We start from the raw sequence: 27,789 nt of genomic DNA, 5'->3' as shown, positions 1-27,789 counted from the left end.
CCATGTGCACCTTGAGGCCACGCGAAGTGTCGAACGCCCGCTGGCAGGTCACGGGGCAGACCCAGGTGCCATGGGTCGACTGACTGAGATGACTGAGATGACTGGCCGATGCACCACCTGTGCCCCCTACTGTGCCAACTTGCTGTGCTTTAGTCACCCGGTGCTCCGCTCATTGTTGTGAGCGTCACTCCTCCGCCCTCTGTTGTTGTTGGAGGGTGACTGCCTCCAACTGCCCAGTAGCGCCCTTCACGAGCCTCCTCCACTGAGGCCAATCTTGACACCGCTGGTACCAGTCATCGGCAAGACCACTCAGCTCTACATCCTCCTGTACCACATCACTCCATCTCTTCTCCAGCCCGTGCTGCGCCCGTTTAGTCCCCTCGATCCGACCGAACAAAAGCTGTTTAGGCATTCGGTGGCTGGGCATGCGGGCTACATGACCCAGCAACACACATGCACACACACACACGCACACACAAAGACAAGGATCTCTCCCTCGTGGCCTTAGCGGGCTGCGGGGACAAGTGCCGTTCGTGGTAGTGAGTTGCAGCGGCACCCAAGAAGGCGATGTTCACTACACACTGCACTGGGTTCTCATTTGAGGCTGAGTCGGCCTAGGGGAGGCCCAGGACCGGTTCAGGTAATCGACGGCCGCGTTGGCCGTGAGCGGGATTAGAACTCTGGTCGACTGATACACAGTGCAGTGCGCTATCCGATACATGCAGGGAATGCACACAAAGACATAAACACACACATTTTACACTTACATGCACAGACTTGCACGCACAACACCAACAACGTAAGTGGCGGTAACATCACCGCAGCGCTTGTGCCACGCTAGGTGCTCTTTGAGGTCGTCACGTGACGTGTGAAAGACTCGCCGCTGGCAGGAGGAGGTCAGGTATTATGGGCTGACTGCTGTGCCAGGCTGGGTGCAGGAGGTCACGGGACAGACCCAGAAGGTGCCGTGGGCTGACTGCTGTGCCAGGCTGGGTGCAGGAGAGTCACGGGACAGACCCTGCAGGTGCCATGGGTTGACTGCTGTGCCAGGCTAGGTGCAGGAGGTCACGGGACAGATCCATTAGGTGCCATGGGTTGACTGCTATGCCAGGCTGAGTGCAGGAGGTCACGGGACCTACCCAGGTGCCATGGGTTGACTGCTGTGCCAGGCTGGGTGCAGGAGGTCACGGGACAGACACAGCAGGTGCCATGGGTTGACTGCTGTGTCAGGCTGGGTGCAGGAGGTCACGGGACAGACACAGCAGGTGCCATGGGTCGACTGCTGTGTCAGGCTGGGTGCAGAAGGTCACGGGACAGACACAGCACGTGCCATGGGTTGACTGACCGAGATGGCTGGCAGACGCACCACCACCTGTGCCCCGCCCCTCACCCCCGCCCGCGACATCGTCGGTTATTAAGGAGACGCTAATGTTGGCGCGGGGTCTTCGTCTCTTTCTCTTCACAGGCCGTTCATCAAGCCGAAGGGATCAATCAGGTAAATGGTGTCCCCGCCCCCCACCCCCCGCCTGCCACCGCAGCACAGAGGTCGCAAACGGGTTTTGATTCCTTACCCATACCCGTACCCAGCCGCACCAGGGTCGCAAACGGGTACCCGTATTGTTTGCAGTTGTCACATTGTGACCCCCGTGCCCCTCTACTGGGTGTCTGTTGGAAAAAGCTTTACAGCTCATCGGATTCCTCGAGTCTAGATTCATCATTACGCTTTTTTTAATTTGTATTCTTTAAAAAAAAATAATTTAACGTATTTTTTATTTTTCTGATCTTTGTATATCTTTCCCCATGATAGTCATCGCGATTGGGCGAGTGGCGTCAAATCACAACGCAAATCCATTAGGAAATTTCAGTGAGCGTTCCGCATCGTAATGACGGTGAAGCATTCTGCGTTGTAACAATGGTGAAGCGTTCCACGTTGTAACAATGGTGAAGCATTTCACGTTGTAACAATGGTGAAGCATTTCACGTTGTAACAATGGTGAAGTGTTCCACGTTGTAACAATGGTGAAGCGTTCCACGTTGTAACAATGGTGAAGCATTCCAAGTTGTAACAATGGTGAAGCATTCCACGTTGTAACAATGGTGAAGCGTTCCGCGTTGTAACAATGGTGAAGCATTCCACGTTGTAACAATGGTGAAGCATTCCACGTTGTAACAATGGTGAAGCGTTCCACGTTGTAACAATGGTGAAGCGTTCCACGTTGTAACAATGGTGAAGCATTCCACGTTGTAACAATGGTGAAGCGTTCCACGTTGTAACAATGGTGAAGCGTTCCACGTTGTAACAATGGTGAAGCATTCCACGTTGTAACAACGATGAAGCGTTCCGCGTTGTAACGATGGTGAATCATTCTGCATTATAACAACGTTGGGCATTCCGTGTTATAACAACGGCGAGTGTTCCACATTATAACAATTATTGGTCAACCCGTGCCCCTTATAAATCTCAACGTTCATCCTACAAAGTCCCATCATTACAAGGGAGAAACAGAAACAAGTAGACACAAATTCTTTTGCCCGTATTGAAACGGCAAAAATGCCGTATGGACCTGAAAACTCAATTTCCCTCGTACAAGAATACGGGGTAAGACCGTATGGGTTTAGACGGATATATTGCGATGCCACCGTTAACCAGGGGACTGCTCTCTTTCGCTTCTGCACGTACATATATTGATAGATTCCAAATGCGCTCTGCAATTGTGCCCACCCCACCACCCGTTCCCAACCATTGCATTGAATTTCGTCGCGCGTGCATGCTTGCAGAACGTAGCCTCTTTGTTTCACTCGTGCTTGTCTAAAAGCCTACCCCACCTACTCCCCCCCCCGTGCGTTTGCCGCGGCTACCACCGAATTTCCTTCTACCCGAGTGTAACGCCGCCACCACCGCCACTGCCTCCGCTGCCTCCCCCTCCGCTTCCCCCTCTGCCTTGTATCGTCGCAGGAATGGAATATCGTCATTGCGGAACAGCAGACACCAACCGGCGCCCTTTAAACCCAGGTGAGACCTCCACAGCCTTGCCACAAGGCACAAAGACAAATAATACCCCCCCCTTCCCCCCGGAGTAGCCTTAACGGGACCGTTGGGGCAAGCGCTGTTCGTCGCGAGTGGCAGCACCTACGAAGGCCAGCGCTGTGGCACGCGAGGGGGTTGGTGGGTGGCTGGCAACGCGCTCGCCCGGCCTCCTTTGTCTCTGCCAGCTGCGATATTTACTACACATCACACTGGGTACTGACTTGAGGCTGAGTCGACCTAGAGGGGAGGCCCAGGACCGGTTCCGATGATCGTCGGCGGTGTTGGCCGCGAGCGGGAATCGAGCTCGGGTCGCCGGGGTCGTAGCGCAGCGCTAACCGCGACGCAGCCTGCCAAACGCACGCGCGCGCACACCACACGGGCACGAATGTAAGCAAGTAAAATGAATGAAAGGCGAAAGGAAGGGGGGGAACAAAAGACGCAATTCTCTAGCGCGCCGCACAATCCACTGTAAAAGCGGTGGCTGCTGTACGGGGCAGAGATTGGCTGCGGCCGCGCTGGCAGCGTGGAGACGCAGCGATCGGCAAAGGCTGCATCTGTTTTGCTCGACGGATTCTGCCTTCGAGCTTTTTGGCATTGCGACGCTCGATTGCGTTCCAAGAATTAAAATAATGAACGCAACAAGCTCAGACGTCGCCAAAGTGCGAGCCCTCCCCCGGTTCTACGCGGAGCGCGGATTTCGTCTCGGGGTCCTCCGGTTTTTCCCCTCCACATTCAGAATCGACGTCTCTGCGCGTATCAGAGCATTTGGCTGCTGCTGCTGCTGCAAATGTCCACGTGACGATGGTGATGATGATATCGGCCATTTTGTTAAAGCTGTCATGACGTGTGGCCAGGTCGCTTCTGAAAAAGAGCTATGTAGCTCAGTGGGTCTTACCTGGTAAAAACAAATAGAGTTTATTAGTCTCGGTGGGTGGGTGAGAGACTATGTGAGTGAGTGCTTGGGTGTTGTGAGTGAGTGGGTGAGTGAGTGGTTGGGTGATTGGGTGAGTGAGTGGAAGGGTGAGTTAGAGGTGAGTGAGTGATTGGGTGTTGTGAGCGAGTGTGTGAGTGAGTGGATGGGCGATTGGGTGAGTGGAAGGGTGAGTTTGAGGATGTGTCAGGGAGTGAGTTGATGGGTGAGTGAGAGAGTGGGTGAGTGCGAGTGAGTGGGTGTGTGAGTGAGTGGATGAGTGAGTGGATGGGTGATTGGGTGAGTGAGTGCATGGGTGAGTGAGTGAGAGCATGTGTCAGTTAGTTGATGGGTGAATAGAGAGTGTGTGAGTGCGAGTGAGTGGGTGAGAGAGTGAATGAGTGGTTGGGTGATTGGGTGAGTGAGTGAGTTGATGGGTGTGCGGTTGAGAGAATGGGTGAGTGGATGACTGAGTGAGAGTGAGTGAGTGTTGGTCATGATCTTCCTTACGCTGAGTCCCAAGTAGTTCAGAGGTGAGGTGCTCACGAATGGCACTTGCTCCTCCGATGGTGTATTAAGGGCTCCGCAAGAGAGTGTGGAGTAGTGATCTTTGTCTTTTTTCACAGCCCTGTGTTCGCCACTCAGTTCGAGATTCACGTGAAGCAGCTGAGCCAAGATTCCAACTACTTATACTCCTTGGAATTCGAGGTGGGTAGTTCGTTACGCGAGCAGAGGAACCGCAGATACGGCCGTACACATTGTGTTCAGCCGCCACACTGCAGGTCACAACAACACACACACTCACCCGCTCGGCCGCTCACCACACTGCAGGTCACAACAACACACACTCACCCGCTCAGCCACTCACCACACTGCAGGTCACAACAACACACACACTCACCCGCTCAGCCACTCACCACACTGCAGGACACAGCAACACACACACTCACCCGCTCAGCCACTCACCAAACTGCAGGTCACAACAACTCACTCACCCGCTCAGCCACTCACCACACTGCAGGTCACAACAAGACACACACTCACCCGCTCAGCCACTCACCACACTGCAGGTCACAGCAACACACACACTCAGCCACTCACCACACTGCAGGTCACAACAACATACACACTCACCCGCTCAGCCACTCACCACACTGCAGGTCACAACAACATACACACTCACCCGCTCAGCCACTCACCACACTGCAGGTCACAACAACACACACACTCAACCACTTAGCCACTCACCACACTGCAGGTCACAACAACACACACACTCACCCGTTCAGCCACTCACCACACTGCAGGTCACAACAACACACACACTCACCCGCTCAGCCACTCACCACACTGCAGGTCACAACAACACACACACTCACCCGCTCAGCCAGTCACCAAACTGCAGGTCACAACAACACACACACTCAACCACTTAGCCACTCACCACACTGCAGGTCACAACAAGACACACACTCACCCGCTCAGCCACTCACCACACTGCAGGTCACAACAACACACACTCACCCACTCAGCCATTCACCATACTGCAGGTCACAACAACTCACCCGCTCAGCTACTCACCACACTGCAGGTCACAACAACACACACACTCACCCGCTCAGCCACTCACCACACTGCAGGTCACAACAACACACACACTCACCCGCTCAGCCACTCACCACACTGCAGGTCACAACAACACACACACTCACCCGCTCAGCCACTCACCACACTACAGGTCACAACAACTCACCCGCTCAGCCACTCACCACACTGCAGGTCACAACAACACTCACCCGCTCAGCCACTTACTCACCCGCTCAGCCACCCACCACACCGCAGGTCACAACAACACACTCAGCTACACACTCACTAACCCAGCCACTCTCAACACACCGCAGGTTACGACATTTGCGTCTCTCTGCTTCTTAGCTCCCGCCGCTCCGCTTTGGAATCCCCCTCCCATTGTCGCCGCTCTTCCCAAATCCTTTTGCTCACCCTTGCCCAAATGATGAAACGCATTTAAAGTTAGTAGTAGGTTTTTACCCTTTAAACTGGTACAAAAACTGACACCTTTATACAAGGCATCATGTTTGCAATAACCACAACACAAGCAGTCAAAATGCAAACAAAAAGAAACAACTCTGATAATGATAATACTCTGATATTGCGCTGTTTAGAGTTGTACGCCTTTTGGCGTCATCTGGCCCAACACCAATGGAGACTAGGCTCTAAGAAAAGCTGTCTCGGGTGTGGACCAATCAACTTCAAGGACAGTGCGTATCATTATCATTATCAGAGTTGTTTCTTTTTGTTTGCATTTTGACTGCTTGTGTTGTGGTTATTGTAAACATGATGCCTTGTATAAAGGTGTCAGTTTTTATAACAGTTGAAAGGGTAAAAACTTACTACAATATTTTGCCACTGGTAAAGGAGGTCTCATAGTGTAAAAACATTTAAAGTTGTTCATCGACCACGACTTGGCGCATTGGTGGAGTGCACGCAGCAGCAGCGGCATCGCCCCCTGGGACTGCAAACGCTTGGCAGGAGCCTCCTAAAAATAGTCTCGAGACTCCGACGAGGCTCTCCTGGCTTCATGAAAGAGCAGAATAAGGGGCGCCGCGGTGGCTAGGAGATGTTAACTACCTCGCCTGGTATGCGGGAGGTTGGGGGTTCGATCCCGACCCTGACGCCTGCTGCTGTATATTTGGAGTTTGCGTCTCTCATCATCATCATGGTGGCTAGGAGATGTTAAATACCTCGCCTGGTATGCGGGAGGTGGGGGTTCGATCCCGACCCTGACGCCTGCTGCTGTATATTTGGTGTTTGTGTCTCTCTCTCATCATCATCACTGTGGCTCGGAGATGTTAAATACCTCGCCTGGTATGCAGGAGATCGTGGATTTGATCTTGACCTTGACGCCTGCTCCTGTACATTTGGAGTTTGCATCTCTCTCTCTCTCTCTCTCTCATCATCATCACGGTGGCTCGGAGATGTTAAATACCTCGCCTGGTATGCGGGAGGTTGGGGGTTCGATCTCGACCCTGACGCCTGCTGCTGTATAGTCTGTCGCCGGGTAAAGGAAGGTGTGGAGCGCCACTACTTAACACGCTGCCGCCGTGACCCTCAGCGGGACAAGCGGACTTAGAAATGAATGAACGAATGAACGAGTGAACGATAACAAAAGCACAATGCACGTCTCCCACAGCACCTGAAGGAGAAGGGAAAAAATCAGTCGAAGGACATGGCCCGATTGCCGCAGAACACTCCCAAGAACCGCTACGCCAACATCTTGCCGTGTGAGTCTTCCTTGCGCACTCCACGTCCGCTCACCGCGTCGCCATCGCGCGGCTCTCGAACGCTCTTGGCGTCCGATTAGGCCTCGGCAAGGTAAGGTAAATTACCCTTTTTACCGGGTAAAAGGGTAAAGGTGTCGACATGCCAAGGGGTAAGGCCTACGTCCTACGATGGGAAGCCACTGGTGAGCTATTTACGGCGCACTTTGGAATCATCGTCCAGGGTTGACAAGCTCATTCTCGTTGCGACTGCTTCTTGTGCGTGTTAGTTTGGTTGGCTACGTACGGTGCGAAAGAACAGTTTTAAATCGAGATGATTTAAAGGTGCATAGCTCCCAGCGGCTTCTTAATATCGGAAAGGACGAGGCCCACAGAGTTCCAGAGGCTCATATAGAACCATAGAGACCCACGGAAACCCACAGAGACTAATAGAGACACCTTAGTCATTTGCAGAGGTGGGACAAAGTCATTGTTATGCAAGTCCAAGTCGAGTCGCAAGTCATCAAATTCATGACTCGAGTCTGACTCGAGTCCAAGTCACATGACTCGAGTCCACATCTCAGAGGTGGGACAAAGTCATTGTTATGCAAGTCCAAGTCGAGTCGCAAGTCATCAAATTCATGACTCGAGTCTGACTCGAGTCCAAGTCACATGACTCGAGTCCACACCTCTGGTCATTTGTATCTATGTATGTTAAACATCCCTCCCTCCCCTCCCTCCCCCAGACGATCACAACCTCGTTCCACTCAACAAGAGTGGGGGGTCCAACTACATCAACGCAAGCTTCATCTCCGTGAGTCAGCAGTCTGACCGGTGTCCACTCAACGCCTACCGGGTTGAGGAGGCTACAAACTTCACTGGAATGCGATGGAAATGGATTCATCATCATCATCATCATCAATCATCATCATCATCACCGGCAGTGCTCTATTATTAGTGTAGGGCGCCATAGACTCATACAAAGACCCAACAGACCTTCACGGAGACCTACAGGCTGCTGGTACTGGTGATGCTGGTATTGGTGGTTATGAGGTTATGGCGCTTTAATGATGCTGCTGCAGTTCTTCCTGAAGTGACACTGATGGTTTGATGATGATGGTGGTGACGATGATGATAACGTCGATGGTGATGAGGATGATAGGATGTTGATCATGTTATTTTTCTGCCTCTTAAAGACATTTGTCATTGATGATGATGATGATGGTCAATGACAATAGTGATGACAATAACAATAGTGATGACAATAACAATAGTGATGACAATAACAATAGTGATGGCAACAATACTCGTGACAATGATGACGACGATGCCCATGATGACGATGACAATGACAGTACTGATGATGACTATGATGATGACGATGACCATGATGATGATGACCATGATGACAATGACTATAACCATGACGATGACCATAACCATGATGACGATGACCATGATGATGATCATGATGATGACAATGATGATGATGATCATGATGATGACGATGACCATGATGATGATGACCATGATGACCATGATGACAATGACTATAACCATGACGATGACCATAACCATGATGACGATGACCATGATGATGATTATGACCATGATGATGACAATGATGATGACAGCACTGATGATGACGATGACCATGATGACGATGATCATCCTCTGCTCAGGGCTACAGCCGCACGCGCGAGTACATCGCCACGCAGGGCCCCAAAGAGGACACGGTGGCCGACCTCTGGCAAATGGTGTGGGAGCAGAACGTGTACACCATCGTCATGCTCACCGGCGTCATGGAAGGAGGACGGGTGAGAGAGCGAGCGAGAGAGAGTGAGAGAGAGAGCGTGCAAGAGAGAGAGAGAGTGCGAGAGAGATCAACAGAGAGAGAGTGAGAGAGAGAGTAAGCAAGATAGAGAGAGTGAGCAAGTGAGCAAGAGAGCACGATAGAGAGAGTGAGCACGAGAGCGTGAGAGAGAGTGAGAGAGAGCGAGAGAGTGTGAGAGAGAGTGAGCGAGAGAGTGAGCGAGAGGTGGGGGTTTACATAAAGCAAAGTAAAAAAATTAATTACGAAATGATGAACGAAGCAAAGTGCCGACTACACCGAGCATATTCTTGTTTCCACTGATCGTAAAAGAAAAGAAAAGAGAGAGAGCGAGAGAGAGAGAGAGAGTAAGCAAGAGAGAGACAGCGAACAAGAGAGAGAGAGTGAGCAAAATAGAGAGTGTGAGAGAGCGAGAGAGACCTTTTGACTTTCTAAATCACCTTGATTGCCAAAGCACTGGAGCCAATTACGATACAAAGTCACATCGACCACACCGTCACGTCGCAAAACCACGACCCGCGCGAAACACAATCGGCGCGTCGTCGCCGCCACGCTCATTAGAACGCGAAACGCAGAACGCCGTCCGCACGGGTGTAGAGGTCTTGACCGGCCCGCCCTCACCCCCCCCGCACCGCCGTCATTTAAAGAACCACGGGCGCGCGGCGCCCGCAATCGGAGCCGCGCGCTTTGAGCGCGTCCCCCGAACATTGTCGCCGCACAGCAGCCGTCGGTGTCGCCCTGCAGCTGAGAGGAGGTTGCTCGATGATGCCGCAGGGGAGGGGGGTGGGGGCGGCTGCTACTGTTTGCGAGCACCTGTTTAGGCTCGCCTGGGCGGGGTCAGAGGTCACAGGCGAACGGACCGCCAACAGCCGAGAATCTCAGGGTTTCAGGGAGCTCGTGATCAATAAAGGGTTTCTCTCGCGTGGTGAGCCAGAGTCTCAGCCGTGTCACCAGTGACTCGCGCGGAGAGATGTAGGTTCACAGACCTGCACAGAGACCCATAGACATGCGTAGTGACCCACGGACTTGGATAGGGCCCCATAGACATACGTGGAGACCCATAGACATGCTTAGTGACCCACGGACTTGGATAGGGCCCCATAGACATACGTGGAGACCCATAGACATGCGTAGTGACCCACAGACTTCGATAGGGCCCCATAGACATACGTGGAGACCCATAGACATGCTTAGTGACCCACGGACTTGGATAGGGCCCCATAGACATACGTGGAGACCCATAGACATGCGTAGTGACCCAAAGACTTCGATAGGGCCCCATAGACATACGTGGAGACCCATAGACATGCTTAGTGACCCACGGACTTGGATAGGGCCCCATAGACATACGTGGAGACCCATAGACATGCGTAGTGACCCACAGACTTCGATAGGGCCCCATAGACATACGGAGAGACCCATAGACCTACATAGACTGATTGGTGATTAAATTGGTTTCTCATGCGTAGTGTGTTGAGGGTCTCAGCCTGGTCACCAGTGACTCACATGGAGACCCATAGACTCACACGGAGATCAATAGACTCACACAGAGATCCATAGACTCACACGGAGATCCATAGACTCACACGAGACCCGTAGATTCACAGGGAGACCCGTAGACTCACAGGGAGACCCGTAGACTCACACAGAGACCCCGAGACTCACACAGAGACCCGTAGACTCACATGGAGACCCACAGCCTCACGCGGAGACCCATAGACTCACACGGAGACCCACAGACTCACACGGAGAACCATAGACAAACAGAGATCCATATACTCACAACGAGACCCACAGACTCACGCGGAGACCCACAGCCTCACGCGGAGACCCATATACTCACAAAGTCACCATTGACGCTAAAATACAACTGTGACCGTGACGTTAAATTATCTTTGCTCCGCCCATCTCTCCCCCCCTGCCTACCCCCAACCCCCACATTCCACACGGCAGGAGAAATGCGCCAAGTACTGGCAGGACGACATGGAGCCCCATTTCCAGGGTGACCTGGTGCTGCGGAAGGTGTCCGAGACCGTTTTGGACGACTGGACAATACGCAACCTCCAGATCTACACGGTGCGCGGTGCAATCGCACACGCAGTCAGCGACACGCGCACACACACACACACCGGGGTACACACGCGACTGGGGTGCACGCATACTCTTTGGTTCTTTCGGGTAAAGTCACGTAGGTAGAAAAATAAGAGATTACGACGTTTCGATCGCAACACAAGCAATCGTCATCAGGTGGGACAACCACAGCAAGGAAAAACTGCAAGGAAAAACTGTTGCGGTTGTCCCACCTGATGACAATTGCTTGTGTTGCGATTGAAACGACGTGACTTTACCGAAAGAACCAAAAAGTATAGATTCGTGCAGTCACGAAAGCTTCAAATCAAGATTGGGGTACACACGTACACAAAGACAAAGATCCCCAATGTAGCCTTAACAGACTGTTGGGGTAAGTGCTGGTAGCGAGCACCTATGGAGGCCAGAATGGCACACGAGGGGGTGGGTTGCCAGCACCACGCCCGGCCGCCTTTGTCTCCCTAGTAGCGACTTTTTTACGCACTGCACCAGGTATTCATTTGAGGCTGAGTCGACCTCGGGGAGAGGCCTCAGGAACGGTTCAGATAATCGTCGCTGATGTTGGCCGTGAGCAGGAATCGAACCCGGGTCGCCAGGTTAGTAGCGCAGCACAGCGCTAACCGCTGCACAACTGCTGCACCACCGCTCCTCACACGCACGCACTGGGGTACACACACCCATAATTAATACGTATGCACGCTGAACTTCGTTTGCATCGCCCGTAGCCACCCGCGCTAATAGAAGGCGGTGGTCCCAGTCACGTCGCGCGCGAGAGACCTAACGCCCCGGCCGTGACCCAGAGGTCGCAAACGGGTTTTGATTCCTTACCCGTACCCGGCCGCACCAGGGTCGCAAACGGGTACCTGTACCCGGCTGTACCCGTACCCTACCCGTACCCGGCCGGGTACGGGTAGGGTACGGCCGGGTACGGGTAGGGGACGGGTATCGGGTACCCGATTGCAACCTCTGGGATGAAGCCATGTTGCAGGCGCGGGTGGGTTGATTCTAGGAACTTGAATTGTGAGAAGAGACAAGACGTTGGGAAATGAGTGACAAACAGTTACTCACCAAGTGACTCACGGCCTACCCGTACCCGGCCGCACCAGGGTCGCAAACGGGTACCCGTACCCGGCCGGGTACGGGTAGCCGGGTATCGGGTAGGGTACGGGTATCGGGTACCCGGTTGCGACCTCTGCCGTGACCTGTTGCGCGACCGCGCCCGCTCCCTTTCCCCGCCGCGCAGAAAGACGCGGAGACGATGGAGGAGGTGCGCGACATCCGGCAGTTCCACTTCACGGCGTGGCGCGACCACGGCGTGCCCCGCGAACCGCAATCTGTGCTCAAGTTCCTGGAGGTCGTGCGCTCGCACGCCAACAAGTCGCCCCAGAACAGCCTCACGCTCGTGCACTGCAGGTAACGTCGCGAGCGGTCACGGCTGTGGTGGCGGTAGTGGCACGGTCGCAGGGTTCCGGTGGTGGCAGCGGTGGCAGCGGTGGCAACGTTGGCATGGTCGCAGGGTGGTGGTGGTGGCAGCGTTGGCACGGTGACACGGTGGCAGCAGTGGCACAGTTGCTTGTCACAAACAGCTCTCTTTGCCCACTACAGTAATTGTATTTCTTACTGTGGTTGTCCCACCTGATGACGGAAGCTTGTGCTACTTCCGAAACGTCGTGATTTAATTTAGTTATTTCTATTTTTCTTTTTTTTCTTTTTTCACCTACGTGACTTTACCGAAAGAGCCAAAGAGTACAGAACCATGTTTTTTGTTTGCATGTTCACCACAAGTACATGTGGTTAATGCATAAATGATTCCTTGCAACATTTTTCTGTTTGCTGTTTAAACATCTTAACACAACTCCTGTTTTATTATGGTCGGTAATGGTAAGAGCTACTCTCATATTTTGATACTGGCAAGAAAGGTACCATATTACAACAGCACTTGCCCCCAACATTCCTGCAAAGTCTTCTTGGTTCTTTCGGTAAAGTCACGTAGAAGGGAAATAATAAAATAATAAAAATCAAACAATAAAATAATTCTCACGACGTTTCCGTCACAACGCAAGCAGCCGTCCTCAGGTGAAGAACAGGTCTGTCGGAAAGACAGCGTCTGAATGAAACACCACCAGGCTTGGCAGCGTATATTTAAGCTGGGTTGGAGGGGGAAAAGCGCCTTGACAAAGGAATTTGCATATCAAGAGGAATTTAGCATCTTTAATATTTTATTATTTCCCTTCTACGTGACTTTACCGAAAGAACCAAGAAGATGAATCCCTGCAGTCACGAAAGCTTTAAATCGAAATTCCTGCGAAGCCTATACGGGGAATCTTTGTCTGTGTGTGCGTGTCCGCGCGCAGTGCCGGCGTGGGTCGCACGGGGACGCTGATTGGGCTGGACGTGGCGCTGCAGCAGGTGCAGAAGGAGGACAAGGTGGATGTGTTCCACATCACGGCGCGCATGCGCGAGCAGCGCATGCTGATGGTGCAAACGGAGGTGGGAGCCAGCACGCACGCGCGCACGCACAAAGGGGCCGTCCATAAATTACGTCACGCACCTGGGGGGGGGGGGGGGGTCAGACATTTGTGACGATGTGTGACGAGGAGGAGGGGGGGGGGGGTTTGAGAAATGTGATGTCACGTAAAAATGCGCAACTTTACATAAATATAGACAACACGTTCTACTTAATTGAATATACTTTTTTTTAATAACAATGACAATAGTTTAAAGCGATTTGAAGCATGTTTTTTTTTTGGGGGGGGGTGGGGGAGCAGAGCTTTGTGACGTCATATTTGAGGGGGGGGGTCTGACTTTTTGTGACGCCGCGTGACGAGGGGGGGGTCAAAAACAGTAAAAAATCGCATGACGTCATTTATGGACGGCCCCAAACGCACGATGACGACGACACCAACAGCTGTTTCGCCATGAAGTGGCGTTGACATCACCGCAGCGCTTGTGCCAGGCGAGGTGCACTTTTTGCGGCCGGTCACATTTACAATCTGAGTACAACATTTTGCAGTCCGTGGCTTTGCTCTCGAACACACCGCTGGGTGCTGTACTAGTGTAATGGCCTCTATACTACACTATACACTACACTCCTATACACTACACTATACGCTACTATACACTACACTATACACTACACTATACACTACACTAAACACTACACTATACACTACACTATACACTACACTACACTATACACTACACTATACACTACACTAAACACTACACTATACACTACACTATACACTACACTAAACACTACACTATACACTACACTATACACTACACTATACGCTACACTATACACTACACTATACACTACACTATACACTACACTATCTAGTAACGAATTGGCTACGCTGTGTTTACGTGACAACCCTTTCTAATTGGCTGTGTCAGGTGGTGGCGGGTTTAACGACACATTTATACATTTACGCGAACTAACCCCAACAAAAACCTGCATTACGGATGATATTGGTCGCCAAAGCCTACGCGTGAAACTAAAATTAATATTACGAATACATTTTAGGAATTATTTACTAAATGAACAAAAATCTTCTCGGTTCTTTCGGTAAAGTCACGTAGAAGGGAAATAATAAAATAATAAAAATAAAACATAATAAAATAATTCTCACGACGTTTCGGCCACAATGCAACGCAAGCAGCCGTCCTCAGGTGAAGAACAGGTCTGTCGGAAAGACAGCGTCGTTATTATGTTTTATCTTTATTATTTTATTTCTCTTCTACGTGACTTTACCGAAAGAACCAAGAAGATGAATCCCTGCAGTCACGAATGCGTTAAATCGAAAAATGAACAAAAAGTTTAGTAAGCGGAAGCGTTTGAATAGGTTTTTATGGCGTTAAAAAAAAAATGTCACGGGCTCGAGAGAGATCCCTGATATCTTATTTGGCGTTCCATAGCCTGGGTGGGCTACACGGGAAAAATCTCGGTCACCCATAGACCGAAAAACCTCGACCTGGAAATGCGGAGAAGATCTGCATCATGCCCAGGTCTTTAGGACCTTCAGGGGACATATGGGTGCAGCATGCAAATGGCGTCGGCTGGGGCGAGATGATTCACTGCTTTGTAAGTTAAAAAGAGGATTTGAAACTGTTTTCTATGTTAACCTAAAGCCAGTGCAGGGAGGCAAATTGATGAGCACCTCCTTAGCCGCGCCAGGGAGTAAAGACGTTGCAATAGCTCCGTGCAAGAGAAAGTGATGGCATCGGCTCGCGTGCAGGGGCGGGGAGAGGCGGTGGTGACCGCGATGGGGGGAAGGAGGCCTTCACCCGGCAAGCGGATTGACAGCGGCTGACGACAGCCGACTTAATTTTATTTGGCGAATAGATTTTATATATTTTTTACACGCGACTGTCATGCGGTTAAGAGCGCCGGATGTACGCAAAGGGAAATAAAAATATTCTTGGAGTCTTTCGGTAAAGTCATGTAGATAGAAAAAAATAATAAAAATATCACGACGTTTCGATCGCAACGCAAGGTAGCACAGCTCTCCGATCTTACATTTACATGCAAATTTCTTCACTAGCCCCGCCCACTTCGCTTCTGACCCTTGGGCTACACCCAGCTGTTGTTATAAAGTTGGTTGGGGGGGGGGGGATGTGTGACGTCAGCAGGCACATGCGGGTTACATCACAGATGTGACGTCACCGTTCACTTGCCGTGCAATACATTATATCCATTATTGCGCCCCCCCCTCCAAAAAATAAAAAATAAACGTACATGTTTATACTTTTTGCATTGTGTACAGTCTGGAAACTACCCACATGCCAAATTTCAAGTTTGTAGCATGTTGGGAAGTATGCTAAACATTTCAAACAGACACGCATATTCACAAATTTCCCTTTTATATATGTAGATACATTAAAGCCAGAACCCTGATGTCACGCTAACTCTGTAACGCTACCGTTAATAATCATGATTGGGCGACGTCACTCAACATGGACATCTCCCCACCCCCCCACATTAATAATCACGAGTGGAACATTATTTTCCCCTATGGGCCAAACGTTAACCTGAAAAACCGTTGACTCGAAGTCACCATTAACCGAGGGACAAATGTCGCATGCAACTAAAACAACGTCCGCGCAGCTGACCGGAGCCTCTCTCTCCGTGTGCGTGTGCACGATCCCCACAGGAGCAGTACATCTTCCTCCACCAGTGCATCAAAGAGAAGTTGAAGACCAAGGACCTGGAAGGCTACACCAACGACGTTTACCAAAACCTATAGGCGGGCATGCGGGCATTGGCGGAGCCGTCGATCGATCTCGCGATCGCTTCGCTTCGTTTTTGCCGTGCGTGTGTGTTGACGTGGCAGTGTGAGTGTGTTCCGAGCGTGCGCGCGTGTGTCTGTGCGTAATTTAGTTATGGTGGAGCAGTAGTGTAGCGGTTAGCGCGCGGCACTACGAACCCGTCGACCTGAGTTCGATTGATTCCCGCTCTCGGCCAACACCAGTGACGATTACTTTGAACCGGTCCTGGGCCTCCCCTAGGTCGACTGAGCCTCAAATTAGTACCTGGTACGGTGTGTGTAAAAACATCGCCACTGGGGAGACAAAGGCGGTCGGGCGTGGTGCTGGCCACCCACCCCCTCGCGTGCCTAGCCGGCCTTCATAGGTGCTCGCTAACAGCACTTGCCCCAACATTCTGTTAAGGCTACACGGGGGATCTTTGTCTTTATCTGTGCGTAGAGTGGCGGTTGGTCAATAGGAAATTACTGTGCGCGTGTGTGTGTATATATATTACTAAGTGTACAGATGGAGGAGTATCCTGCCGTCTTAATTACACGTGGTGAACAAGCTGGCAAAGTATTTTATGGGGCGGCTAGCCTGTCGTTACGGTGTCCCCAGCGGTCGCGATGTCGAGAAAGTAACAAAAATACGACCATGCCAACTAAACTACACCTCCGCGTTCCGTAGTTTGTAAACGGCATGTTTTGTTTGAACGTTTTTATGCCAGGTGCTGAAGGGTACTTATTCCGCTCACTGGTGGAGCCAGTGGGGGGGGGGGGGTACGTGCCCTCCCCCCCAAGAATGAGGGATTTCGATCGAATCATTGGGGTTTATTAGTAATAAATTGGCATTTTGCGACCCCCACTGCCACTGTGTAGCATATTATTACGTGCCAGGGACTCTGTGAGATGGTAGGACAATAGTCCTGAGTCCATAATTGGCAATAAGTAACGGCAAAGCGGTTAGAAGTAACTCACAGAATTGTGCGCAGTTGCGTATAGAGTCCACGACTTCCCTGAAAGCAAACACCTTCAGCGAGCGCGATGCCGATCACACAACGCGGTTCGAATTCGACCCTCGATATTCGATGGCTGTGCCATCGGCGCACACCCATCGAATAAAAAGCAAGGGACTAGTCCTTACTTACGAACAACTCCTCTATCATTTTTAATTGCTGGAGTGGTTTCCCCCCCCACTCCCCGACCTGAAAATCCTGGCTCCGCCATTTTTTCCGTTCATTCCTCTGAGTAAGCGGCAGCGGATTTTTTGTGCCGAGCCGTCGAACAAAGGACGGTGGTCACATTTTTAATTTAAAGCTTTCGTGACTGCAGGGATTCATCTTCTTGGTTCTTTCGGTAAAGTCGCGTAGAAGGGAAATAATAAAATAATAAAAATTAAACATAATAAAATAATTTTCACGACGCTTCGGCTACAACGCAAGCAGCCGTCCTCAGGTGAAGAACAGGTCTGTCGGGAAGACAGCCGTCTTCCCGACAGACCTGTTCTTCAGACAACGTCTTCCCGACAGACCTGTTCTTCAGACAACGTCTTCCCGACAGACCTGTTCTTCAGACAACGTCTTCCCGACAGACCTGTTCTTCAGACAACGTCTTCCCGACAGACCTGTTCTTCAGACAACATCTTCCCGACCGACCTGTTCTTCACCTGAGGACGGCTGCTTGCGTTGTGAGAATTATTTAATGTTTTATTTTTATTATTTTATTATTTCCCTTCTACGTGACTTTACCAAAAAAAACCAAGAAGACGGTGGTCACCGCATCGCGCGTGATTCAGATGCGCTTCTTGCAGCCGTTTAAAAACGCCATTCCTTCGGAAACGCGGAGGCCCACTGGGAGCCGTGCAACTTTTAAATCGTTAAAGTCACGTAGGAAAGCTTTCCCACCTGATGACGGACGCTTGCGTTTCGCCCGAAACGTGGTGATTTATTTTATTTTATACCTACGTGACTTTACCGAAAGAACCAAAGAGCATGGATTCCTGCAGTCACGAAAGCCTCAAATCAAGATTTAACTTTTAAATCGTCTAGATTGACGAACTAATTTCTTTCGGACTCCTCGTTGTTTTCCGAATAGCATGGTTGGCTACGTACGGTGCAAAAGAAGTCCACCGTGCATGCATACGATGGTGACTGCTTGTGAACTGGAAGTGGACACGCGCGCGAGCAGTGCTGATGCCACGGCACCAGGATGTGAAAGGCAGGCGTGCCTTATAAGTGCAAACTATTACTAAGATTTTTATTTTTTTTATTTAACCAGCAGCCGCCACTGCACCCCGCGTGTGTATTTGTGCAATAGAGGACGCCCACGGGTGCCATTGACGCATCCCATAACTGTGTTTTTCCGTGCAAGTGCGGCGTATACGTGAATGTAGATGTACACACGCGAGTGCTTGCATGTGTATGTGTTTGTGTGTGTGCATGTGTGTGCATGTGTATGTGTTTGTGTGTGTATGTGTGTGTGTGTGCGTGGGGAGCGGTCGTGTAGCGGTGAGCGCTTTACGCCGTGCTACGGACTCAGCGACCCGAGTTCGATTCCCGCTCACGGCCACCAACACCACACCACCCAGTGACGATTATCTGAACCGGTCCTGGGACCTCCCCTAGGTCGACTCGGCCTCAAAAAAGTAGCTGGTGTAGCGGTGTGTAGTAAACATCGCCACTGGGAGAGTCAAAGGCGGCTGGGCATGGTGCTGGCCGACCACCCTTTCGTGTTCCGTGCCGGCCTTCGTAGGTGTTCGCTAACAGCACTTGCCCCTACAGTCTGTTACAGGCTATACCAGGGATCTTTGTGTGTGTGTGTGTGCTCACGTGCCTACATGAATACGCAGATGTTAGAATGGATATAATTTATGAATGTGTTCTTCTTATTTCTCTTCTTAATCATTGGTTTGCTTCTTTGCACAAGGCTGGTTGGGTGGGGCACTTGAGTGCTCAGAAATCTGGAGGAGCTTGCCCATGCTACGCTTTCTCCAAACACTGAGCCGAATGGGAAGGTGATTCACTCAGGAATATTGATATTCTTGGTTCTTTCGGTAAAGTCACGAAAATAGGAAAGAAAAAAAAAAGAAAATTTATAAATGTTATTTTATTATTTTTAATTAGAATTTTATTTTTGTATTTTTATTTACATTTTTTGTTTTCTCTTTACGTGACTTTACCGAAAGAACCAAGAATATGAATTCCTAGATTCAAAGCTTTCGTGACTGCAGGAATTACTCTTTGGTTCTTTCGGTAAAGTCTCTTAGAAAGAAATTAAATAATAATAGAATACGACGTTTCGATTGCAACACAAGCAACCATCATCAGGTACAACATTAATGAGAAAACAAACATGGTAAACTGGAAATACGGTGCACTATATTGTCTCCGTGTCTATGTTTTGTCTCTCTCTCAAATTTAGCAATCTTTGGAAGAACGTAATCAACCAGGTAGGGTGTTGACTGCTTTGTTGGCCGGCTCTCTCTGTGTTGTATTGCATTACATTTCCAAGTTTACTAGGTTTGTTTTCTCATTCATTTGTACCTGATGATGGTTGCTTGTGTTGCAATCGAAACGTCGTATGCTATTATTGAATTTAAAATTTCTTTCGACGTGACTTTACCGAAAGAACCAAAGAGTAATATGAATTCCTGCAGTCGCGAAAGTTTTATGCCAAAATTTACTCAGGAATAACTATCTCAAGAATGTTTATTTTTTCTCTCACAGATGCCCAGTATGGGCTCAAAACCAACAAAACAACGCGAAAACACGATAGGAATGAAAAGTATTGGCGAGCAGGGCGAACGAAAGAGCTTTCCTGGCTCAACGGCTTCCTGCAGGACTAAATAAAAGACGTCCCCGAGTCTGCGAGAGGAAACATCTTGCCTGGACGGACGCTTTCTCCCACCGCGGTCGTTTAATCCCCGAAAAGTTTTTTGACAGTCCAGATACCGTCCAATTCCGAACTGCAGTCATGTTTTCATCTACCTTTTTAAGTTGCTGGATACTCGGTTAGCACATATTCAGGCCCTGGTGGGAATCACACCTCTCGTCTCTTCCGTCAGCAGGTTTATAGGTTGAGTCATCATCTCGAGGAGATACATCAGGCTCAGGATATTCACCAGGGCGCCACGGTGGCTAGGAGATGTTACCTACCTCGCCTGGTGTGCAGGAGGTCGTGGGTTCGATCCAGACCCTGACGCCTGCTGCTGTATATTTGGAGTTTGCCTGTCTCTCTCATCATCATCATCACGGTGGACTAGGAGATGTTAACTACCTCGCCTAGTATGCAGGATGTCGTGGGTTCAATCCCGACCCTGACGCCTGCTGCTGTACATATTTGGAGTTTGCGTATCTCATCATCATCACGGTGGCTAGGGGATGTGAACTACCTCGCCTGGTATGCAGGATGTCGTAGGTTCGATCCAGACCCTGACGCCTGCTGCTGTATATTTGGAGTTTGCGTGTCTCTCTCACCGTGGTCGTGTGGATTTTTTCCGGGTCCTCTCCGTTTTTCCCCTCCACATTTAGAAGCAACATAACGCATTTAGAGTATTTGGCTGCAATATATTTCCACGTGATTAGCTACTAATTTGAGCTATCATTGTGGCCAGTTCGCTTCTAAAAAAAGAGCTATATAGCTCAGTGGACCTTATCCGGTAAATAAAACTCGTTTAGTTTATTAGTTTAGATTATTTGGTTGCTACTATAAATTGCCACGTGCGATGATGATGATGATATCCACTATTGATGAACTATCATAACATGTGGCCAGGTCGCTACTCAAAAAAGAGCAATGTAGCTCAGTTGTGGGCATTACCTGGTCAAAGAAAAATAGCCAATCGTAAGTCAGGGTTTCCGTCTCTCGGAGGTCTAGATGCCCGTTACTATCCCATCTCTAGGAGGTCTTGAGGCATAAGGCTATGATGAAATTCCTGGATAATGGTGTTGGTAATGACCATTGTAGCAATTGAGTGGAGTGTTTTAAATTTAAGCAGAGATCACAGTGTGCCTGCTCGTGTCATCTGGTGGAATGCATTGTACTGCGATGGTGTATGTATGTATATGTGTGTCTACGTATATAGGAGGTCCCCGCTTTTACGAAGTTACAACGCTGTTCCTGGAAACCCTGTCGTAATTTAATCCCATAAGTTGAAGAGTTCCCCTGCCCCCTCAAATCACCCCGCCCCCCCAACCCCCCCCTGCCCCCCCCTCATATGAGTCGGGTTTCCAGAATGCTTCGTTGGAAATTGTGAACAATTGCAAGATGCAAAGCACCTCCGATGACCGAGGTTTAGGCTACGTACGGTGCGAAAGAAGTTCCAACATCCAGGGACTCCTCTACTTACGAGCATTCGACTCACGAACTTTCAGAGATACGAACCTTTCCTTATGTCCGGTTGCCCGTTCGGACCAAGAGTTGTAAGTTCAACCGCCTCGCAATGGATGGCGGTGGTGGCATCTTCATCGGCAGACCGTGAATAACCAGCGGCATTTACGTCTACAGGAGACTATACAATTTTAAAGCCATTCCCCGTGTTTAGTGCACTTGCCGTACACGTTCACAATCGACGGGGAGCACAGTTGGACTTACGAACAAATCGACTTACAAGCATACGTTTCGGAGGCAACACAAGTCTCCGTCATCAGGTGGGACCGTCACAGCCAGATTTGCTGTATCAAGTGAGGCAGGGATTCCAAGATGCAAGTTCTTAAATACAAGTTAAGCGGGATTTTTATTATTTTATTTTTTTATTTTTATTAATTTTAATTTCATTTTTTACCTACGTGACTTTACCGAAAAAACTAAGAGTATGAATCCTTCCAGTCTCGAAAGCTTCAAATCTAGAATTACGAGCAGACATCTGGAACCTAGCTCGTAAGTAGAGGAGTCCCAGTACAAACAGCACACACGTCATCACCAACGCAAGGCAAACACACAGCCACCGTGCAGCGCAGCGACCACTTCAGGAAAATATTGAATCGTGTATCTTTTTTTGTTATTGACAGCGAGATGGGTTTCAATGGTGAATACCGGCGGGTGTCCCCCCCCCCCGCTCCCCCGATTTTTACGGCGTTACGACACGCTCCTTGGAAGCTCCGTCGGTTAATCGGGAACTTATTTTCCCGTCGACTGTGGAAATGTAACTCTCCCAAGGTCTTATTTTTAAAACTCCCCCCCGCCCTTCCTTTGATCGACGTGTATTCAACGGCGTATAATCGATGCAGACATCATCCACACACACAAACACGCCTGTCACATCCGCCCCCCTCCCCCCAGCTCCGATTAGCGACGGTTTTCGTCTACGCGTGACGCAAAATAAATTCAACGTACGTCGTTTGAAAACAAACGGGGACCCCCCCTCCCCGCTCCATTCAAATGCGTTCGGAGTCGTGTCGGAAGGTGCGTCGTAAACCAAAAAATAATCGATCCACGGTGGCCTCGTGAGAACGTCGCGAATAGCGGGGGCTCGTCGTAAATCGTTCCGTCGTTATTGCCGGCCTATTGATGCCTTGTTGACGGTGGCTCGATTGTGACGCCATCAAGTCCGTGGGCAGACGTCGAATCGATCGATGTTTTGGGCCTCCCCCCCCCCCCGTCTGTCGACTCAGGCCCACCAACCAAGACAATTGTATTTTATTTAAAGCAAGTGTGCTTTGTAAAGCGGTTATGGTATATGGCATACTACAGGATTTGTATTACCTGCATATTTAAAAGAAAAATATATACTTTGCATACGTTATCTATACTTGTACCAAAGCTGATTGACTCACCGGTGTATATTATGTGGTGAGGCTTGCAATTATGAATGGTTCATGATTCTCGTTTGCGTCATTGTGTTTTTTTTAATCCTTTCCAACACCTGAGATTGCAAATGTTGATACGTCAGTGTCCATTTTTCAGTCTCGTCCGCCTGTAGGGGGGGGGGGGGGGGGTGCCGTCCATTCGTTTGTCAATCCACGCGTCCTGGTGAGGGTCACCACAGCAGCGTGTTCAGTAGTGGCGGTCCAGACCTCCCTTTCCCTGGCGACAGACTCCAGCACCACATTTACTATACGCTACTACACTACACTATACACTACTATACACATAATCTAGTTCTTCCTAGGGAATTCCCAGGGGTTCCCAGGCCAGCGGAGCAACATAGTCCCACCAGCGTGTCCTTGACTGGCCCTGGGGTCTTCGCCCAGTTGGACTTGCCCGGTAAAGTCAGTCATTGACCTTAGGCCCAAGGTGATCTGGTATCATGTACGCTTATAAGCATCCTTGTGTTCGAACATGGTGTTTGTTCTTGACATTCCATGACTAGTGCTGAATTACAATAACATCTTACCGTTTGGGTTCAGATTAGGGGGGGGGGCATTCCTCCCAATCACGCCTCTCCGGGTATTTCCATCGTTTCCCACATGAGCATTGAAGTCACCCAGTAAGAATGGAAACAAAAACATCCTCTGATAATATATGCATTGTCCTTGAAACTCATTGGTCCACACCAGAGACAGCCTTCTTTTGAGCCTCGTCTCAGCTGTCTCTGGTGTGGACCAATCAGTTTCAAGGACAATGCATATATTATCAGAGGATGTTTTGTTTGCATTCTGACCACAAGCATTGTGGTTAATGTAGACATGATTCCTTGTGAAATGTTTCAGTTTGGTGTTTTAACATCTTAACACCTGTTTAGTTGCCAGATAAAAGGGGAAAAACCTATCAAGAAAAAAAATATCACGACGTTTTGATCGCAACACAAGCAATCGTCTTCTCACCTGAAGACGATTGCTTGTGTTGCGATTGAAATGTCGTGATATTTTTATTTTTCTATCTACGTGGCTTTGCCGAAAGACCCATAGAACTATGGAGTCGGTAGGCGGCACTGTCGAGCTCTGCACCCACCGTCTCCAAGAAGGCTGAATATTATTAACTGCTGTTTGGTGCATAAGCCAGAGGTCGCAAACGGATTTTGATTCCTTACCCGTACCCGGCCGCACCAGGGTCGCAAACGGGTACCCGTACTCGGCTGGGTACGGGTAGCCGGGTATCGGGTAGGGTACGGGTATCGGGTACCCGATTGCGACCTCTGGGATGAAGCCATGTTGCAGGCGCGGGTGGGTTGATTCTAGGAACTTGAATTGTGAGAAGAAACAAGACGTTGGGAAATGAGTGACAAACGGTGACTCACCAGTGACTCACGGCCTTCTCACTCAGTGGTTGGGGTGAGTCACGTGCGGCTATCCGTACCCGTACCCGGCCGCACCAGGGTCGGGTATCGGGTAGGGTACGGGTATCGGGTACCCGGTTGCGACCTCTGGCATAAGCACAGACAACAGTCAGTGTTCCTCTCTGAGATGGAAGTCTCATTGAGGCGACCCTCTCCTCCACTGGGACAAACTCCAACTGAACAGCACCCAGCCGGGGGCTTGTGAGTATCACCACACCTGCCCAGCAGAGGTCGCAAACGGGTTTTGATTCCTTACCCGTACCCGGCCGCACCAGGGTCGCAAATGGGTACCCGTACCCGTTCCCTACCCGTACCCTACCCGAAATGAGTGACAAACGGTTACTCACCAGTGACTCACGGCCTACCCGTACCCGTACTCGGCCGCACCAGGGTCGCAAACGGCTACCCGTACCCAGCCGGGTACGGGTAGCCGGGTATCGGGTAGGGTACGGGTATCGGGTACCCGGTTGCGACCTCTGCTGCCCGGGGCCTCCCACCAGGGGTTACTCCGGAATAGTAGAAAAACCACCTCCGATCGAGACGATTGGTTACAGTGCCAATGCTGCGTGTGGAAGTGAGGCCGGCTATGTCGAGTTGATACTTTTCCATCTCCTCCACCAGCTCCGGCTTCTTCCCCCCCCAGTGAGGTGACATTCCGCGTCACAATAGTCAGTGTCCATCGTCAAGGTTCAGTCCATCAGAGACCATCCTTTCTCCCTGCCATACTGGCATCGCACCCGCCCCTCATCCTCCTGTGGGCCCACCATCCGCAGGATGGTGGGCCCACAGGAGGGTGCCACGTAACCATTTCTGGCTGGGCCCGATCGGGTTACGTGGGTCACCCGGCCACCAGGCGCTTGCCGGTGAACACCACCCCCAGGTGTGATCCGATACGGATGGAACCGTAGATTATCGGCTGCTGTTGCTGTTCAGGACTGAGAAAAAGAAACTGGCAAAATTTGTTTCAAATATTACGACTATATTTGTTTTATTTTACCAAGTAAGGCCGACTGAGCTATGAAGCTCTTTTTCACAGATGCCCAGTAGGGGCACGGGGTCAGAAAGTTACAACAAATAATAAAAAAAAAGTGTAGGAAAGGCGAGCAAAGCACTAAAACGAATTAACTAAAAAAGTAAAAAAAAAATATTTTTTTATTTTACGAGGTAAGGCCCACTGAGCTATTAGTTATATTTTGAAAATCGACCTGGTTTATCGTCATCGTGTGGAAATTTATAGCAGCCAAATACTTTAAATACGTAGTGATGCTGATTGTAAATGTGAAGAGAAAAACCGGAGAACCCAGAGAAAAATCCAAGCGACCGCGGAGAGAGCATGCAAACTCGAAATATACAACAGGCATAGTCAGGGTCGGGATCGAACCCACGAACTTCTGCATAACAGGCGAGGTAGTTAACATCTCCTAGCCACCGTGGCGCCCACTGAGCTATATAGCTCTTTTTCAGAAGCAATCTGGCCACAACTAATAGTTCAACGAAGTTGTTTTTCCTCATCGTGTGGATATGTATAGCAGCCATATGTAATGCGGGCGTAAGCGACCTTCCGGATGTGACGTCACGGGGGGTGGAGTCATGTGACGTGGGTGGAAGGTTCGGGTCCTTAAGCGGGTAAACCGGAAGGGGAAGTCAGTCGGGGTGTGAGCGGAAAAGAGTGAGGCCACGCGGGCGGGTGAGAAGAGGGGGGGCACCGACGGCTATCGGGAGCCAACCCCGAAGACAAGAGGAAGCTGCGGAGTGGTGTGCAGCTGCAGAGGAGACAGCCAGAAGGGCTGCGTGTTAGAGGCAGCGGTGTGGCTGCCAGGAGGAGCTGCGGAGAGAGAGAGAGACAGCACGAGGCTGTCAGAGCTGCGGAGGGAGAGAGGGAGACAGCACGAAGCTGTCAGAGCTGTGGAGAGAGAGGAGTTGCAGCGAGTACAGCCAAGGGGGGCTGTGTGAGAGAAACAGCAGCGGGGCTGCTGTTGTGGATCGGGCCGACATTGGAGTCAGCACCGTGGAGAAGCTACAGAGTAAAGACAGCCGTGTGGGTGTACAGCACGAACCGAATAAAGGACACTGAGCCAGACATCGTGGTCCAGTCGTTTATTACACATACACTCTAAACGCGTGATATCGATTCTAAATATAGAGGGAAAACCCGGAAGACTCGGAGAAAAAGTTCACGCGACTACGGACAGAACATGCAAACTCAAAATATACAGCAGGCTTTGTCAGGGTCAGGATCGAACCCATGACATTCTGCATACCAGGCGAGGTAGTTAACATCTCCTAGCCACTGTGGCGCCCACTAAGCTATGTAGCTCTTTTTCAGAAGCGACCTGGCCACAAATGATAGTTCAACAAAGTGGCTTATCATCATCACGTGGTCATATATATCAGCCAAATACTTTAAACGCGCGATGTCGATTCTAAATGCGGAGGCAAGACCAGGAGAAAATTCCACGCTACCACAGGCAGAGAGACACGCAAACTCCCAAGCATACAACAGACGTCGTCAGGGTCGGGATCGAATCCACGACCTCCTGTATACCAGGCGAGGTTATCAACATCTCCTCGCCACCGTGGGGCGTCTGCCTGGTTTGACCACGACCACGATCGAGACGTAACCCAGTGGTTTCAGGGTCCCACCCTGCCCGGCAGAGCCGCCACCGCCATTATCTGACGCGGGCGCGAGCAGTTCTTTGTCGCGATGATGATGTAACATCCGGGGCAGACCACGTGTCGGGAAGTGTCGTAGAGTCCCACGTGCACCCGTGAAATTGTTTTGGTTCCTCTCGTTCTTTCCCATCAGGAGGACGACCGCTTGCGTTGCGATGGAAACGTCGTAGTTTTTTTTGTTATTTTTTTGAACCTATCTACGTGACTTTACCAAAATACCCAAAGAATGTAAAGTAATACATCTTACAACTGTATTCCTTCACAGAATAAACACATGGTTATTAACTGATTTAATAATAATCTGTTATATAATTACAACAAACGCCCCGCTCCTCCAGTCTCTGATCTCTGCACCTGATGGGGTTCAGCGATGGCATTGTCCTGCTGCTCGATCTAAGACCGGAAGCAGTGGGGATTGTATTTTTTCATTCAGACGCTGTCTTTCCGACAGACCTGTTCTTCACCTGAGGACGGCTGCTTGCGTTGTGGCCGAAACGTCGTGAGAATTTTATTATGTTTC

At 50.2% G+C, this 27,789-nt stretch overlaps 1 protein-coding gene across 1 annotated transcript in view; it reads left to right on the top strand.

Moving 5' to 3' along the window:
* LOC144948245 (receptor-type tyrosine-protein phosphatase beta-like) overlaps window positions 1-16,476 on the top strand; it is a 111,708-nt gene extending 95,232 nt beyond the window's left edge. The window contains exons 19-28 of the mRNA XM_078877669.1: window positions 1,466-1,495; window positions 2,957-3,013; window positions 4,565-4,646; window positions 7,147-7,237; window positions 7,960-8,027; window positions 8,896-9,030; window positions 10,998-11,120; window positions 12,376-12,545; window positions 13,487-13,622; window positions 16,289-16,476. Coding sequence (XP_078733795.1) covers window positions 1,466-1,495; window positions 2,957-3,013; window positions 4,565-4,646; window positions 7,147-7,237; window positions 7,960-8,027; window positions 8,896-9,030; window positions 10,998-11,120; window positions 12,376-12,545; window positions 13,487-13,622; window positions 16,289-16,381 — 985 coding nt within the window. The 3' untranslated portion in view covers window positions 16,382-16,476. The remainder of the gene's footprint in view (window positions 1-1,465; window positions 1,496-2,956; window positions 3,014-4,564; window positions 4,647-7,146; window positions 7,238-7,959; window positions 8,028-8,895; window positions 9,031-10,997; window positions 11,121-12,375; window positions 12,546-13,486; window positions 13,623-16,288) is intronic.
* Window positions 16,477-27,789: the final 11,313 nt, after the last annotated feature.

The sequence above is a fragment of the Lampetra fluviatilis genome, chromosome 48 (assembly GCF_964198595.1).
Source record: "Lampetra fluviatilis chromosome 48, kcLamFluv1.1, whole genome shotgun sequence".
Lineage (NCBI taxonomy): Eukaryota > Metazoa > Chordata > Hyperoartia > Petromyzontiformes > Petromyzontidae > Lampetra > Lampetra fluviatilis.
This window is presented reverse-complemented; position numbering and strand designations above follow the sequence as displayed.